Here is a 17,447-nt window from a genome sequence, read left to right on the forward strand (position 1 = left end):
TTAAAACAACAAAAAAAAACAACTATTAATATAGAGTACCTGGTGTATTCAATTGTTTTATTTATGAATTTATGTTTGAGCTTAGCAATAACGTGTTAGCTAACTTTTATTACTGTGCATTGTATATTCTTTATGTTGCAGTTTATGCAAGAGGAATGATAATTTTGTCTTCAAAGTCAAAGAATGTATAATTTGATACAATTCATTTTCATTGATTACTAATGGCATCTATTGTTTTCTGTCACTTCAAGTCAATATCACCAAATATGAATCGAATGTTTTTCTTGGCATGGTCCACATTGGAAGATCCATGAAGTGCATTCTCCAGCACACTTCTGGCGAACTGAGCTCGAAGGGAGTTAGGATCGATTTGCCTGGCTACGTCTGGATCCACCGGGCCTATCGTGTTCCTCCATTCCTCAATAGCATTCTCTTTACTAAGAATCATCATCACAGATGGACCCCTGCAAGAAAAAGTAACATGATCTCTATTAGAAGCCTATTTCACAGTCCGATTCAAATCTCTTCCCCAGCGGAATAGCCAATAGAACTCTCATTTGAAAAGAATATCGAACAATAAAATAGGAGATAATAATAATTTAAGGAGAAAAAGCAGTCTTAGTGAAACACTGTATATTTAATGTGATATAGGCAGCACGGTGGTGTGGTGGTTAGCATTGTTGCCTTGTAATGCTGAGACCCTGGGTTCAATTCTGGACATAGGGTGCTATCTGTGTGGAGTTCGTATGTTCTCCCTGTGTTCATGTGGGTTTTGTCCCGATGCTCCAGTTGTCTCTCACGATCCAAAGACATATTGGTAGGTTAATTGGCTTCTGGGAAAATTGGCTCTGGTGTGAGTTTGTGTGTCTGTGTGTGTCTTGCAATGGACAGGTATCCTGTCCAGGGTGTATCCTGCATTGTACCCATTCCTTGCTCTGGCTCCTGCACAACCCTAAATTGGATGAAACCTTTAAAAAATGCATGGATGGATGGATTAAGGTCGTTAAAATACATAGCATTATACTTCCCTATGTGATGTTACATGGTTGTGCGCACACTTGTTGGGTGAGAACACGTTTGAGGCTCATACAAGTTAACAGGCACTTGTTTATCAGGAAATGACTAAATAATCACACTTCACCTTCACATCACTTAGAAATTCAACACTTCTTCTGAATCAGCTAACACATACAGTAAGTGTGCAACATACTCACTGGGACATGTAAGCGACAAGCTGATCGTAAAACACTTTCCCTTGGTGATCCTTATAAAACTCTGCAGCCATTTCTTTGGTCAGCTTGGTCTCTTTTACTTGTGAAATGCAAAACCCGGCTTCTTTGATACTGTTGATAATATCATCTGAAAAAAAAACTGTCCTGTAATATTTGCCCAATATGATCCAAACATTTTAATGAAGTGTTATCTATTTATTTAAATTAAATTAAAGTGTAAGCCTAAATTAATGCAAGACACATCTATTTTTAAGATAAGTACATCTAAGGGAAGAACTAACCAAACATAAAAAATGTGGACTTGATTAATTTACAAAACTACAACTCTTAAAATTCTTCTAAATAAACCATGAATTTTTAATAATTAAAGTTGTAAGTTCAACATTGAGAATTTGGCAACAAACATTTCCACGGCCGAAATGTTGTGTTTTCTTTCTTCTCTTTTCAGCATTTCACCTATTACTTGTTCCTTTGCAGCCTATGCATGCTGAAGCAGCTACCCAACTTTTTTATTGTATACTATCATAAATATCCTTTCAGATTGATATATGGAAGCTGTACCATATTCATGCTACCTTTTAAACAGACTGAAAATCTGAAATCCTAGACGTCGGTCTGAAGCAGATTACATTAAGCTACTGTTTAAACATGACCGATGCACCAGTGGATTAAGTTGTCTTAAAGAAAAAACATGCTCAACATCCAATATGTCTGGGCACAATTTGGAAAAATGTTTGATTTTTTATTTAGTGCTTTTTACTCTTTTTGTTATTTCCTCCCAATTTCTCACCTTTGTTATTAAGGCATACAGTACATAACCAAAATCAACCACCACTGCACTTGAATACGACTATTCAGACATCCTAGACATCCACAGAGGGATACAGACATCCCTCTATTTTCTAATTACTTCTTCCAATTCAAGGTCACAGGGGAGCTGGAGCCAGTCCCAGCAACCAACAGGCACAAGGCAGGGTACACTCTGGACAGGATGCCAGTCCAACACAGGACACACACAGACACAGATGTGCTGATATCCCTCACATCACGGCTGATTTTCTCCCAAAACCAATGAACCTATCAGTATGTTTTTGGACAGTGGGAGAAAACTGGAGCACCCAGGGGAAACCCACATGAACATGGGGAGAATATACACACCTCAAGCACATAACACCTCAGATCTGGAATTGAACCCAGGGACCGCAAGGCAGCAATGCTAACCACTGCACCACCGTGCTGCCAGCATTCAGACAAGTCTGACTGATTTACCTTTAGACTAATGTAAATATATGGGCCAACAGTAATGTGTAGTCTCTAATTTTCAAAATTAAAATGTACATTTTTCATATTTTAAACACAAAATGTACCACTTCCCTGCTGTTTAAACTATTTTCCATTTCTGCTGATATCTGAAATCCAGTAGTTTTTTGGTTGTAATACACAAGTACCATATGAAACGGCTACAAGAACAGTACTTTCACAAATAATCACGGCATGCTGCTGGCAATATTGTATATGTATGTATTTTGCCTTTCTAAAACCATAATTTTCTCAGTTTAACCTGAACTTATGTTCATCAGGGGAAACAATTTTACCTCTGTGTTTATTGGCAGCATCTGGTTTAATAACAGCCAGGGTGTGCTCAACAGGGAAGAAAAAGTTGAGATTTTTCTGTGCTTCCTCAGGAGATGAGCTGCCATGCAACTGGTTGATTGGCACATTGTCAACAGCAAACTGAGCACGCAGGCTGCAAGCAAATTACTCCAGTGAGCAAAACCACAAAAGACTGACCCAGTCACACAGCATGCACTCACAGAAATAAAAATGCTAAGCGTCAGTTCAGAAATGTTCTAAACTTTTGACAGTGCACAAGCCATCGGTTTAGCATTATACAAAGCTTTTAAAGCTCTAAATGCTGCTCATGGAATGATTTTAAAAAGACTTCAACACTTTATAGTCAATATTTCAGTGAATACTTCAATAATTTGTTGAGCCTGGAAGAAAGAACAGCTTGAACTCTAATCTCATTTGACAACTTCCCACCCTGGATTCCACACAATGTATTTACCTGTCAGGTGCTTTTCCTTTCGCTTCATCGATCGTTTTTGGACCCAACAACTTTCTCCAGTGTTGCACTGCATCCTCTCGGGTCAAAGCCAATGCCAGAACAGGACCACTGCAAAAGAATGAATGTTAGGCCCTACAAAGAGTGCAATAGTAAGGTACCACATTATAACTCTAGATGTGTTTCTCTGTCACCTCATCATGTGCTTTATCAGACTCGGAAAGTACTCTTGGCCAGCATGATCCTTGTAGAACTCTGTCGCTTGCTCCTCTGTTAGGGTCAATTCCTTTTGCATTGCAATTTGGAAGCCAGATTCATGAATTGTCTTCAGGATCTCATCTAGTGGTAGACAGAAAAGGATCACCGTATGTTTAACTTTGGTGTTACAGCACAAAGCCTGTAAGTGAATAGTATTGCTTACAGTACAGTATGCCCACAGTTGCTCATAATGCACATACTGTAACTGCTTTAAAATGTGAGACAAATACTCACTGTACAGTGAATTTTAATGAATCATAAAACGTGTTGTTTGTTTCACTCTGAGAGACAAAGCTACTGAGGCGGAGCATTGGCAAAAGTACAATATAGAAACCTGGAGATCTGCAGAGTTATATTGGTGGGCAGATGTCCCTTAAAAGGTAAAACACACAGTATACAGTATATTGTAGAGAATAACAATGCATTAGAACAACTTAAGACTAAGAGTATTTATTGCATTTGACCTAAAATTCCAGGCTTTTAAAAATGGCTTCATGTGCTGCAGGCTTTGCTCAGCATCAGGGAGGCTGTGGGTTTGTGCTTCTATTGCAGTATTGAAGTGTTTAGTCACTGGGACTTGCACAATATTAAATTAGTATATTTGTATTTGTGTATATTAGTATTTTTAACACTAAGCACATTTCATTGTATCATTTTTTGTAGATTTGTATTAAACTAATATTTTATGAATCATGGGTTTACTGTCCTTAACGTGTTAGTCTTCCCTCAAAATCACCTAATAATTGTGATTTTCTTTCCTATTCCCCTCAAACTCTGATATGATATGTAGCCTCACAATTGGATGTTTTCTTTTGAAATGACTTAATACTATGTATTGCAATCCAGGCTATTCTGACAATGTATCTAAACTGTTTATTATTTAATTGAACCCCAAATTAAATTGATACATTAATAAATAGACATTCTTTTTAATTGCTTCCAATTCCACAACTGTCAGATATTTTATTGTTCACATAGTCTGAAAACAACATATTTTAAGGAGTGGAGCAGTTCCAAAAAGACTTATTAAAAAAATACTGGTTTCATTAAGGGTTCAATTAAGCAAATCAAAGTCTAGTTTGATTACTAACAGACACTGAGGTCATAAAGCACAATTCAAAAGCCTTGACTTAATAACTGTAAACAAAGTCTCCCCATGCACCATGGGATAGAACTGTAGCCATTAGTCTTTACATCACTTCTCAGCATCTTATGAGAACGGGCGGGAAGATCTAAAAATCTGTCCCAACAGAGCTATCTTTTCACATACTTAGCTATACCTATCATTTACAATTACCTTTCTTTTCTCTGAGGAGACTAGGGCGAATAAGAGCCAGAGTTTTTTGGATTTTGGGTTTGGACCCTCCTTCTGTGGTTTGCTTCCCTTCATCATCACCAAAGGATGGAAAGAAGAATGCTAACTCCCTGCTTGCAAGCTCCTTGCTGTCGTGACATGACAGCTTTAGTTCCTCTTGGATGTCACGGCTTGACCTAGGACTAAAACATCAACATGGTTTTAGAATGAGTGCGCCTAATTGGCCCTTTTAGAATTAAGTAATAGGTTTATTCTATGCTGAAAAAAAGAATAAAGAAAACACAACGTTTCGGCCATGGAGCCTTCTTCAGGTGTGAGGATAGATGCTATATATTATATATCAATATATATATATACAATATATATACACAGTTATATATCAATATATATACTGTACATATTGCTCACACCTGAAGAAGGCTCCACGGCCGAAACGTTGTGTTTTCTTTCTTCTTTTTTTCAGCATGGAATAAACCTATTACTTGTTCCTTTGCAGCCTATGCATGTTGACGCAGCTACCCACCTGAACTACTACCTTTTAGAATTAACATATAATCTTGCAATGGCTTGGATTACATCCATTACATCCATGGATTACATCCATGTCAAATATTGACATGCCTGTCAAATCCCAGACGCAGTTCTAGATAGTAGCTGTCAATGTCTCAGATGCAAACCAAGACACTTGGAAACAGAATGCTGCTATCAAATGATGGTTTTGCAGTTTAAAGTCATTGGGTAAATCTTTCTATCAAGTTACTTTGTCTTCTGAACTTTTCCAATGCATTTATTACTTGTTTAATGCTCTGTTACAAGAATTAAGATCTTTATTTTTCATGGCATTAATATTTTTATCTTATTAAGACCTTTCAGAGGTAGGAAGGTTTTGCAGCTATTGTTTGATTTTTAAGCTTTGTGCAATCCTGATTTGCTTTTTCTTGTAAGTTCCTGGCAAGAAAATAGTTATGCAGAAGGTTTTTGTTTTATTATTTCAAAAGCTCCACTTTCACATTATGAAGCTATTTGTATGAAATGAGTATTGTTTACCTTGTAGTTTAAATTGGTGTTCTTGTTATGAGGAGGCGTCAATTGAACGATTCTATCTCACATCTCTTATTGGTGGATAAAACTATACATATATTGTGGCATTTGGAATTGCCAATCACCACATCTGGTGGCATTTCTAGACTTGAGCATAAGGAATGAGTGTCCACAAGGGGAAGACTTTTAATGAAGTTGCCAAGAGTTTCAGTGGTGCAAGGCAGTGAACATACATTTAAAACATTCAAGAAACAAAACAATCAAAATAAATTCCAAACCTTTTGTCTGGAGTCCTGCCTAAAGTTTGAATAACAAGTATCTAAACAGTCTGATGGCCCATTTACCAACTCGCAAAACAAAAGAAAACAATCTAGCATTAACATCAGCTTTCTTTAAAATCTCCATTTACCTTAATTACGATCTTCCACAGTTTCCTAGGCTCTCTGACAATCAAAATTAAAAGCCTTCAGATACAGTATGTGGTATCCAAAGCTGTTCTCCCTCAACCACATCTGCTTTCATGCACAGTACCCACAGTTAAAACTGAGCTTGTTGGCCAGGATAGCAAATCAAGCTTTGAGAGTCTTTTCAAATGTTGCTCTAAATATGGCAAACATTCTGATATTTGGAGGGGAAAGCCAAGTTTCTGCTTGTCTTTAGCATCTTCTGCCTTGGAAATACCTGTTTTCTTGATATGACATAGGCTACACAATTTCATTAATGATAATAATGAAGGAGAATAAATTAATTATTTTATAATGCTTTCCAGTCCTCTAATTCCAGTTTTCTAATGAAACAGGAATATTTATAGACGGAATCAAGTGCCCTCCTTCAAAACCTGTTATGCTTCAATCTTAATAGCATTGCACAGAGCAAAGTAATATTTGTCTTAAATAATTAACAGAAAACACACAAGGTTACATTTTTTCACACCCCAGTAGTTAATATTTTGTAAATACTCCCCTGGCATGAATTCCACTAACAAAACACCTCCTGTAGTTGTTTTACAAGGTGCTGACATTTCTGCAGGAGGATTTTGGTCAATTTCTTCAGGCAGAATTGCTCTAGGTCCTTCAGACTCTATGGCTTCCATTTGCTACCTGCTTGTGCATTTTTAATTCAAACCACAAATGTTTAAATGGATTGAAGTCTGGAAATTAAGATGGCTCTTCAAGAGCATTTACTTTAAGTCTTTGTCTATTTGGATGTTGGCTTTTGATGAGCAATGACATGCTGGAAAGCCCAGTTTCAGTTACAGTAGGATAGAGCTTTGGCTGAGGCAAAGGCTCAAGAATGCATAGATGCAAAACAAGCTCAAAAGGTAATAGACCCCCTGCCATTTTTCACAGTTGGTATTGAGTGTTTTCTCAACGTGACATTCACCTTGTTTCTGCCAAACATAACACTCACAAACATACATTTCAATTTCAATTGTATTAAATAAAATGATGACACTCACCAAGGTAACATTTTAACCATTCAAGGCCAATAGCAGAATTTGACCAGAAGAGCAATGCCAGAAACAGGTATGCAAAATCTTATAATGAACAGTATCAAATGCATTGGCATATGATTTAATAAATATATACAGGTATAATAGCACTGGGATATACTGTAAGAGAATTAAGATAGATAGTATATCTGAATCTGCTTCCATTAAGAGATCATTAGCAACTTTAGCAAGAGCACTTTCAGTGTTTCATAATTGTCAGATTGAATGGGTTTGCAATGTTTGTATAGTAAGAGGATTAGTTGCACTGCAACAGCACATTCTAATATCTCAGCAGGAAAAGGCAGTTATACATTCAGTATATTGAAGGCCTGTTATTTTAATGGGCAGACCACTAAAGGCTGCCTAATAGGGCCTTTGCGTGCATGTAATTAGTTAACTTGGGCTAAAATTCTAATTGTATTATGGAATAATTGACTAAGATGCATTATCACAAGAGAGTGACAATTTGAGAGAGTGCTTTTTTCACATACTGTAGATTGAGTTAATGGCTTTTGTGTATAAAAGTGTGTGTGACTGAGCAGTTAGGAGTTAAAGTGTGGGGTTTGTTGTACTGTAGGTCTTCAGGAATGGAATTTGAGTGTCTGAAATATTTTGTTTGTATTTTCAATAAAGTATTTTTGGAGAAGTAGAGAGGCGGTGTTAGCCATTCACTCTAAAACCATTTATGGTATTTATTTTGAAGAATTATGCTTATCTTAAGAGGGCTTTTTTATTTTTCAATAAATTCTAGGAACTTCCTGGACTTCGAAAGTTTGCCTATTTTTCCATGCTTCATGTGTGAATGTTACTGGATATGTGTCACCAGAGCTGGGTATCTTCCACAACGGATTAGAAATTATTCAGATTATCCAAAGCAAGATTAAGATTTTCAGACAGTGATATAATTGAGGCAGTTTAAATAACCACCACCACTTAAAATGTTTGCAACACATTGTTTTCTGAATAACGGTGAATCAATGAAAAAGATGGAATTTCACTCTAAGCTCTGGGTTATAATCAATTTTAATTAAAACACTAAAAGGATGTCATTATCCAGTATTACATTACACTAGCTGTAATGTATAATATACTTAATTCGGGTGTTTTCATACTTAACGCTGATCTTAGTATGCAATGGATACCGGAGATCTTAACTGCTCTTTTTTAAAACATTTTCCAAAATAAAACAAGCTTTACAATAACCCAAGTAATGGTACATAATTTAAAAAAAAGTTCAAAAAGCACAATTTAAAGAAGGTTGTTTATCAATATACTGAGTTTTCTTCCAGTAACTTATTCATTTCCTTGGAAAGTTTTTTTTTATTTTTGTAATGTGCTGTGAAGAGCATTTCTGCTTAGAGACCACTGTGCATCTATTTTGCATCACACGGCACAAAATGCTGCCTACACATTGGTAAAAATGCATCAGATTCTGGCATACCACAAACTGACTTGTCAAATACACTGTGTCAGATCCATAAAAACAAGCTGGTGTGTATGTTCTGGAATCTGCTTCCAGAATGTCCCCATCTGATTCCAAAGCTGTTTTACATTTACAGCATTTCCAAGATATGTGGCATAAGATTAAGCGTTTTTTGGTCTAAAGATGAGACATGGAAATTTGGAAGCATGATAATACACATCTACTTGGAATTGAAAGCATTTAATTTCCAGATTTAAAGTAGGAAAGAGCCAAAGAATTACTATGCTAAGTAAGACTGTTTTAAACTAGGATACAGCTTTATAACAACCTTCAGAGTATTATTTTTAATTTGGAATTGCTTATTTTTATATTTTTATGTACACACAAAATTTGGAATAAATCATTTTAAGACTCAGCTTTCTGGCAGTATCTATCCAATCAGGAGAGAATAAGTATAAGGTACAGTATATAGGCATGCTTTTTTGACACACGCCTGAAGAGCCATTTATGGTTTTCATGGATTCATGGTGCAGCCTCTGCAGAACCAGACAAATACAGTAAGTCATTGCCGATTGGAGGAACAATGTGACATACTGACATCACTGTATGCCTGCAGTTTCCTAGCGAGTCGTAGAAGTCACTGATTTCTGGAATGGTTAGACGGCACACATTTGGCAAGTGGCATGACCCAGGATTCACTGTTGGCATCTGGGCAACAGAGCTCAATCAGCAATCTTTAAAATTTGTTTTCACAACCAAAACCCAAACAAGATATTTAATCACAATCCAAATTAGTATACAGTGATATTTCAAAACGTGTTTTTTTTTTTATTAAAGTATGCACATAACATTATTTTTGTGCATTTTTATATTTACAAAATGTGGTGAATTTACAAAAAACTCTTTAACAAACGTCAACAACTAAGCTTTGCTTAACTAGAGAAATGAATTGATACAAACCGCTTTGGTGGCTTAATTACATCAACATCTGCCGGACCAATTAATTCTGCCCAGGCGGAATAATCTTTTTCACTCTTTCCACTTTTCCTGCTCAATATCAGCACGTGAATGGGTCTGCTTGACATGAACTGCACAAGCTCTTCAAACTTTGGCTTAAAAAAAAAGCATTTTGGTAATTTATTTGGCATTTAATCATAACACTTGACACAGATTTTATATGACTTAAACAAACATTTGACTAATTCTAAACTCAGACTCAGATAGGAAGCTACAAATCAGACAGTTATAGAAGCACTGGGAAATCTTAATTCTCAAAAACACTTTGTCGAAACTCTGTTTAAAATAGCGGCTTTTTATCATCAACCTGGCCCCAGGTTGATCATACCCATAAGATGTTTCCGTTTCCCACTTTGGATAAAGGCTGATTCACATTAATTTTATTTTTCACATTTACATTTACAACCATTACACAGCCTTAATTCTACGATTAGTTTTAGCTTTAACTCAAATGCTATACTCAATTCCTAACCCTAAACCAAATCCTCACAGAATTTTAGTGCTGAGTTTAACTGCAGCTCTATAAAAACGATTGCATCTACTATAATAATTCATCACTCATCCAAAATGTATACTTAACCTTCACAAAAGTTTATCCTCAATCCTATGTATAAAACTAGCTCTGAATAAAACCTAAAACAATCCTTAAATTAAGCCTATTTGAATGAAAGACATATAATTTAGTTTGTATTAATGTGTGGTGCAGGTCTAGTGTTTAGGGAACTGTAGTATAAATTTAGTATAGTATTAGTCACTTGATCAGCTTTGTCCTGGTAAAAATCCTTGATCTGCTGTTCTGTAAGTATTCTCTCTTCCTCAGCAACAAGACAGAATTCTGCTTTTATAGCCTGGAAATATGAAAAATATGCTGTCAGTTGAGCCACTCTGTGGGATCTTTTCATATGCTCCGTTTCCTAATTGTTCTCAATGTTTTTTGGGAATCCTTCCATTTATGCAAATCAGTTGGTTATGATGTTGACTGTTATATTCTATAAATATTTATATCCTGTCTACTTTACTAGTGGAAATTTTGTCTGTTCTTAAAAGGAACAAAGAAGCAGAAATACTGTATATGCATGTCATAAGATGGTCACAATAATTTCCTAAGTGACCTCAAAGCCAGGAAAATCATTTCAATACCAATAATCCAATATTGTCATAAGGTTACCTTGTTGTAATCAGGTAGTTGAACTAATGCTCATACAAAAGACAGATCACTTGGGAAAAATGCTACTTCTGAGTGAAACACATGAAAGAAAAAAAAACTTACTTTTTTCTTGATTTCCTCCACTTTACCTGCTGCTACAGCATCTGGCTTGATAATAGCTACATAGTAGGAAGCTGGGTGAAAGGAATACAAAACAACATGTAAACCCTCTGTATGAAGAAAATGGGAATAAACTAATACCAAAATATGCTGATATGGCTACAACAATTCTGAAGAAATTAGTGAACTGTGATTATTTTAATACTTATAGAAGTGAAATCCTAATCTAGAAGACAGAATATTATAAAGAATTACCAGAATTAATCTGTACTGTTTAACCACGCTTGTACCATGCTTCCCTATGGTATCCCATGAAAGAGTCATATCTATGCTCTGAACACAATTTCATTCAACTTTACTTTACTTTAATGTGTTTGCACTATGGACTTTGCCCCATAGTATACAAACTTCAATAAAGGTAAGTCTGTAAGATTAATAATAGTTGTGAACAGATAAACAACTCATAGAATTTAATGACATTTTAAGATAACCCATTTTAAAAAGAAATGAGAACTCACTATCACCACTGTGATCTTCATTTGTTTCACCTGAGTGTATTTTCTCAAGCTTTCCTATATCTTCTTCAAAAGAAATTTCTTGAACCTTAGGTGAGAATGAATATTTAAAGTTACAAGTCTGTGCCTATTGCTTGAGAAATTAAGAAAAGTTCCAGTTGATAGTTTTCACCTCACATAATGGTCAAACAGAAAATAATTATTCCTGGTCCTTGATAGAGGCAGATTTATTGATTCAGTGTAGACATTGGTGTTAACAGCTTTTTAAAGTACCAGAAGACCTAGTTGAAGTATTCAGAATCCACAAAAGTCAACCCAGATGACTAAGGAGAAGAGCATTAATAACAGGATGCATTTCTTCACACAAAAGTCTTGCGAGTGTCTGCAGCAAACTATCCAGACATGGTGTGAAAGCTGATACCCTGCAAAAAATGGCTGAATGAGATTGATCCAAATTGCCTTCTCTCTTTTGTTGACAGTCTTTCTTATGTTTTGTTTCCAGACCATACAGAAAACAACTTCAGATTGATGGCGTCTCTTAGTTTACAGTGCTATATCTAATGGCAAGATTGCATAAAATACCAAACAGACAAAGATAAGGCTGACTGCTATGCACCTTAAGACCATTGAAATAGTATGTATTTTAAACTCTTGATATACTCATTACAAAGAGGGAAAAAAAAACAATGCATACACATACTTCAGGAACATATTCTGAACCCATTTCTTGTTTCTTCTTCTCTTCTTCCAGTTTCTCTAAAATTGTCTTTTGCAGAAGAGGTCCTTTCACTCCCCTCACAATTCCCACTGCTTTGCCACCCTGCATGTGTGCAATAAACAAAGGGGTTGAAGAGTAGTTTCTACACATCGCCTCGCCAAACTATTCACATTCACATATAAGCATACATACACATTTTTAACTTACTATTATATTCAAGCCCTGGAGGTTGAATCTGAAGTCTTCTAAGGATAAGATAAGTAACTGTAAATATCAAGAAATCAAATGATCTGAAATATGTTGAGTGCATAAATATTCAGACCCAATATTTGGGTCTTCCACTCAATATGTGATGAAGCACCTAGCAATGACAGCGCAAGTCTTTTCGGGTTTGTCCGTACAAATTTTGCGCACAGGAATGGTGTAATAGTTGCTCATTCATCTTGGCAGATTTTCACAGGCTCTTTCAAGTTGCTTGGGGATCACTTAGAGACCACAGTTTTCAAGTCTTTCAATACATTCTCAAATAAAATTCAAGACAGAACTTGGATTGTGCCATTCAAGGATATTCACGTTCTTGTTCTTAAGCCTCTTCAATGTAGCTTTGGCCTTGTCCTTGGATCATTGTCGTGATGAAAGAGGAATTTTCACCCAGTTGTAGGTTTCTATCTATGCTCTACGTATGAAGAAAAACTGCCACAGCCATATTTAACACTGTCTCAGGTTTGCAGTATCACTTAAATACTTTGTTGCAAACTCCAAGGCCAGCTATGTGGGGTCATTGGGATATTGCTGACTCATGGGCATTTTCTCTCATCTCAGCCACTGAACTCTGTAGCTCTTTCAAAGTCGCTGTTAGCGTTAGGAGGTAGCCCTCCTTGCCTGGCTGCAGTTTTGGGGAACAACCTGATCTAGGGAGTGTCTGTAGACCTTTCACTTTTTAATAATCAGCTTTCCCAAGCTCAAAGAGATATTTAAGGTCTATTAATAGTCCTATATTAATCTATACCTTTTCCTGATCCAGACCTTTCTACAACTTTATCCTTCAGTTGTTTTGGAAGTTCATTGGTCTTCCTGGTTGAATCTTTGTTATGAAATTCACTGTCTAACTGAGGGACCTTACAGAGATGAGTGAATTTATTGTGAAACCGTGCGTTCCACTATTTTTGCACAAAAATCAGTGGCCATGCAACTATTTGTATTTGGAACAAGTAATAGGTTTATTCCATGCTGAAAAAAAGAAGAAAGAAAACACAACGGTTCGGCTGTGGAGCCTTCTTCAGGTGTGAGCAGAAGAAGGCTCCACGGCTGAAACGTTGTGTTTTCTTTCTTCTTTTTTTCAGCATGGAATAAACCTATTACTTGTTCCTTTGCAGCCTAAGCATGCTGACGCAGCTACCCACCTGAACTATTTGTATATGGCTTTTTAAGTGCACCTAAATGTATTTAGGAATGCCACAACAAATGGTTTGAATATTTACCTATTTGAGAACTTTCCATTTTTCTTTAATAATAATGATGTATTTAATTCTTTTTTTTGTTTACCTTGAATGTGGAAAAATCTTTAAAAGCAAGAATGAAGGGAAATAATAGAATATATAATTAAAGTGTGGAATATAATTCAAGGAACTTTCAGTTAAATGTTTTCATTTTGAAATGTACTATGAATATCTCATTTTGAATGTTGTTTTCAATAGAAGATACTGCTGCTCTAGAATAATCCCAGGGAAAAACAGCCAGTTATACATGAATGGGCTTAATGGGATATCCTACCCTGACATGCTAAAAGAACTGAACCTTTTTAGTCTTGAACAGAGATGACTATGAATTAACCTTATTTGAGTACTCAGACTTCTGAGAGTCATTGACAATGGTGAAACATGATTAACGGGAGGCATTTTTTACATAAAGGCATTTGTGGATGAATGGAAGAATCAAAAAATTAGCACTTAATTATCAGCTAGATGAGAAGAAGGCTTCCTATGATTTTGAACCATTCCTAGTTTCTGATGGTGATAATGACATTTCTGAACCACACTTACAGAATAAAAGAGGAAGACAGGTTCACACTTCCCTTCGAACGGACATAGCTCTTCGACACTTTGAGCTTCAGCCTTTGAATTTAATGAACAGGTAGACATTACATTACACAACTGCTCCACATACAGTAGCTTAGAACTTCTTACCATTCCAATGTAGCTAGACATTGTCAATGTTATAAAAATGTAAGTAGGAGAAACAATCTTCAACATACGGCAGATTAAAACAGCTCCAACACAAACTAAAATTTGTCTGGTGTTTTTCCCCTTTTTTCTAATATGATCATCCAATAAAATGCAAGGTTAAGACACACCACAAAATGTAGTAACTGATACATGAGTAAGTTACACCAATGTTGTCTTAAAAGAAAAAAAAATGTTTGTACACTAATATGAAATAAATGTCCCAAATGAGAAGTTAAAATGAAAAACTGTCAGCTGTACTAGTATGTCATTGAAGGTGCTGCAGGCTTGAAACCGAACATCCTGTGGCTGATATTTGACTTACAACAGCAAAATGCAGGAGGTCATCCCCATATTCCATTTTAATTTTTCTGAAGAGGTTTTGGACTGCTTTGCATGGCCCACACCAATTCTGATAGACATCTACAACTAAACATAGGGAAGTCATTTACAGTGCATGCAAAGTATAACAGTAGAAGAATGGTCCAGTCATGTTAATTAACTGATTAAAAAACTGCAATTCTGGATTTTAACACTTAGGGGAATGGGGGTGTTTGTTTTCAAATGCTGTACAATCTTTTAGGGGACCCTAGAAGGGACAAGTCCAAAACAGAACACTGCCTATTAATCTGGCACAGTGGAATACTTCTTGTGCTGGTAGAATATAAATCACCTGGGTATAATGATAATTATTTATCCTCTCCTCCCCTTTACAAACCATAGTAAGGAACACAGGAGTGCTAAAGCACTGAATTATTGTGATGAACTGCACATTTGTACAGTAGCTTTGTAATAATTAAAAGGTTGGGGCGTGGTTTGTTAAAACATCTGTGCAGAAGTCATAAAAATGACGTTGACTAGAATTCTCAATGTGCGAATGAAATATGTGACGTCACTGTTTAATTATATTATATGATAATGTATAACGTATTTATTAAACTGGAATGAAGCTGGGCAGGGGCTATTCAGTTACTGTACCTAGAAGTAATTTTCATATAAACTAAGATAAAAAAACATACAAAACAAATTCAGTGAGTTGATTTGAAAATGTTAAAGACAGAAGCATGAATTTTTAGAACTATTGGCTATAATTCTTCGCATTTGTGTATTGCTCCTCCTACATGTAAATTGCTTTGGGATAAGAGACGTGGCAGGTCACTACAAAGCTAGCCAAACTGAAATGTTAGAAATTATAGAACAATGGAATTAAAGGGGAACTTTAGGGGAACCAGACTAACTCATGACCAAGACTGGTCACGTTTAGAGTGGAATTTAGCCATGACAGCAGGATTAACACCCTTGTTCATCTCATCCAAAGGATGGCACCTCTTACAGCACACTGCCCCCCATCATTATACAGGATCTTTGGCTTGAATAGAATAGAAATTTGGGTTTCATTAATGATCTCCTATCCAGGTACTGACCAGGCTCAGGAACAAGTATTCCATGCAGCATATTCCATGCTGAAAAGAGAATGGAATAAACCTCTACTTTTTCCTTTGCAGTCTACGCATGCTGGCGCAGCTACCTGCTTGAACTACTTCTCACCAGGCTCAGCCTTGCTTAACAGATCTAAGAAGATCTGACTACAAGGTGGTAACACTACTGTCTATTAACTACAAAAATCTTCAACTTTTGTTGTCCTGTAAAATAAGTACCTGTGAGACCTGCAGCAGACATTGCCTCATTCCATTGTTCCTGGCTTGTAATTTCGGCCTATGGGAAACAAAAAATTGGAAGTGGGACATACTGTATAGCACTAACCTATATGGTATATGATCAATTAAGTAAAAAGTAGTAGTAGGAATTAAGAAACAGATAATGTTAGGATAAACTATTACAATTATACTCTTCAGCTCTCACAAGAGATGACTAATTGCCTTAGCCCATTTCAGTTTTAGTTTTTTATGTAGACCATTCAGTTTTCTTAGTAAATGTTTTTATACTTCCATGCTTTAGTACTGAAAAATAGTAAAATGGATAATACCTGCATTTCTTTTCCACTTAAGCTAGTTCTGACTGTACCCTAAAAGTCATAAAAAATACTACAATCAAATGAACTTCAAGCATTGAAAAAGAATGATTTTGTGTCTGAAAACTCAGGGTCAATTTCCTTTTAAAGGAAGACAGAATGTTGACAAAATTAGTAAAGCTACGTGTTAAATATTCATCCATATTCTAACTGTTTCGTCTAATTCAGAGACGCAGGAGTGCTGGAGTCCATCACAACGCACACACAGATGTGCACGCACCCACACCAGTTTTCCCAGAAGCCAATTAACCTACCAGTACAGTATGTCTTTGGACTGGGGGAAGAAACTGAAGAAACCCAGAGGAACACGGGTAGAACATGCAAACTCCACACAGAAGGCACCCTAGGCCGATAACTGAATCCAGGGCCACAGCGCTGTGAGGCAACATTTTTATTTACTATTTATTTTAATTATGATATTTCTGATATAGAGTCATGATAATATATACAGTAGGTCATTTTCAAGACTGTTGTGATTTAAGACTTCGTTGTTGTCATTGTCATCATTATTATCGTTATTATTAAGTTACATTCAAGACTACTTTCTTGCAGAGCTCAGCAATTTGCAATAACTGTTTAGGCTACATACATACCTGTATCTGAACCTCCTTCTTTCTGCCTGCCATTTTATTTTGCTGTCACGCTTTGTTCAACTTATTTCAAAGCCTTGTTTTGGCAGCACAGACTTCAATATTAACGTATTAATTATTACATAGAAAGTCAACACTGTACAGCTTTATTTTACGACCTGGGGTCGTAAAGTTATTCTAGTATATCTGGAATTTAATATCCGAAAAAGTTTAAAATAAAGCAAAACCTCTTCGTGACAAAATTTAACTGACTCGGTTTG

General features: G+C 36.0%; 1 protein-coding gene across 1 annotated transcript; it reads right to left on the reverse strand.

Annotated features, from left to right (window-relative positions):
* Positions 1-241: 241 nt before the first annotated feature.
* On the reverse strand, positions 242-17,223 carry LOC148832939 (thioredoxin domain-containing protein 6-like). The gene is made up of 15 exons (XM_088919416.1): positions 17,191-17,223; positions 16,224-16,281; positions 14,891-14,994; positions 14,386-14,457; positions 12,326-12,445; positions 11,635-11,713; positions 11,114-11,184; positions 10,599-10,691; positions 9,787-9,938; positions 4,853-5,052; positions 3,492-3,636; positions 3,301-3,408; positions 2,828-2,979; positions 1,215-1,359; positions 242-464 (listed from the first exon to the last, which is right to left on the reverse strand). Exons 1-15 carry the CDS (start codon positions 17,221-17,223, stop codon positions 242-244), a joined length of 1,755 nt encoding a protein of 584 aa, XP_088775542.1.
* Between the last annotated feature and the right edge of the window lie 224 nt (positions 17,224-17,447).

Source organism: Atractosteus spatula, chromosome 6 (assembly GCF_055471065.1).
Source record: "Atractosteus spatula isolate fAtrSpa1 chromosome 6, fAtrSpa1.hap1, whole genome shotgun sequence".
In the NCBI taxonomy this organism is placed as follows: Eukaryota; Metazoa; Chordata; class Actinopteri; order Semionotiformes; family Lepisosteidae; genus Atractosteus; species Atractosteus spatula.

Coding starts and splice junctions, on each gene's coding strand:
- LOC148832939 (XM_088919416.1), bottom strand. CDS start 17,223: ATGGCAGGCAGAAAGAAGGAGGTTCAGATACAG. Junction 11,714..12,325: donor GTTCAGAATATGTTCCTGAA/GTATGTGTATGC, acceptor TTCTCACCTAAG/GTTCAAGAAATTTCTTTTGA. Junction 465..1,214: donor CTTGTCGCTTACATGTCCCA/GTGAGTATGTTG, acceptor TTTTTCTTGCAG/GGGTCCATCTGTGATGATGA.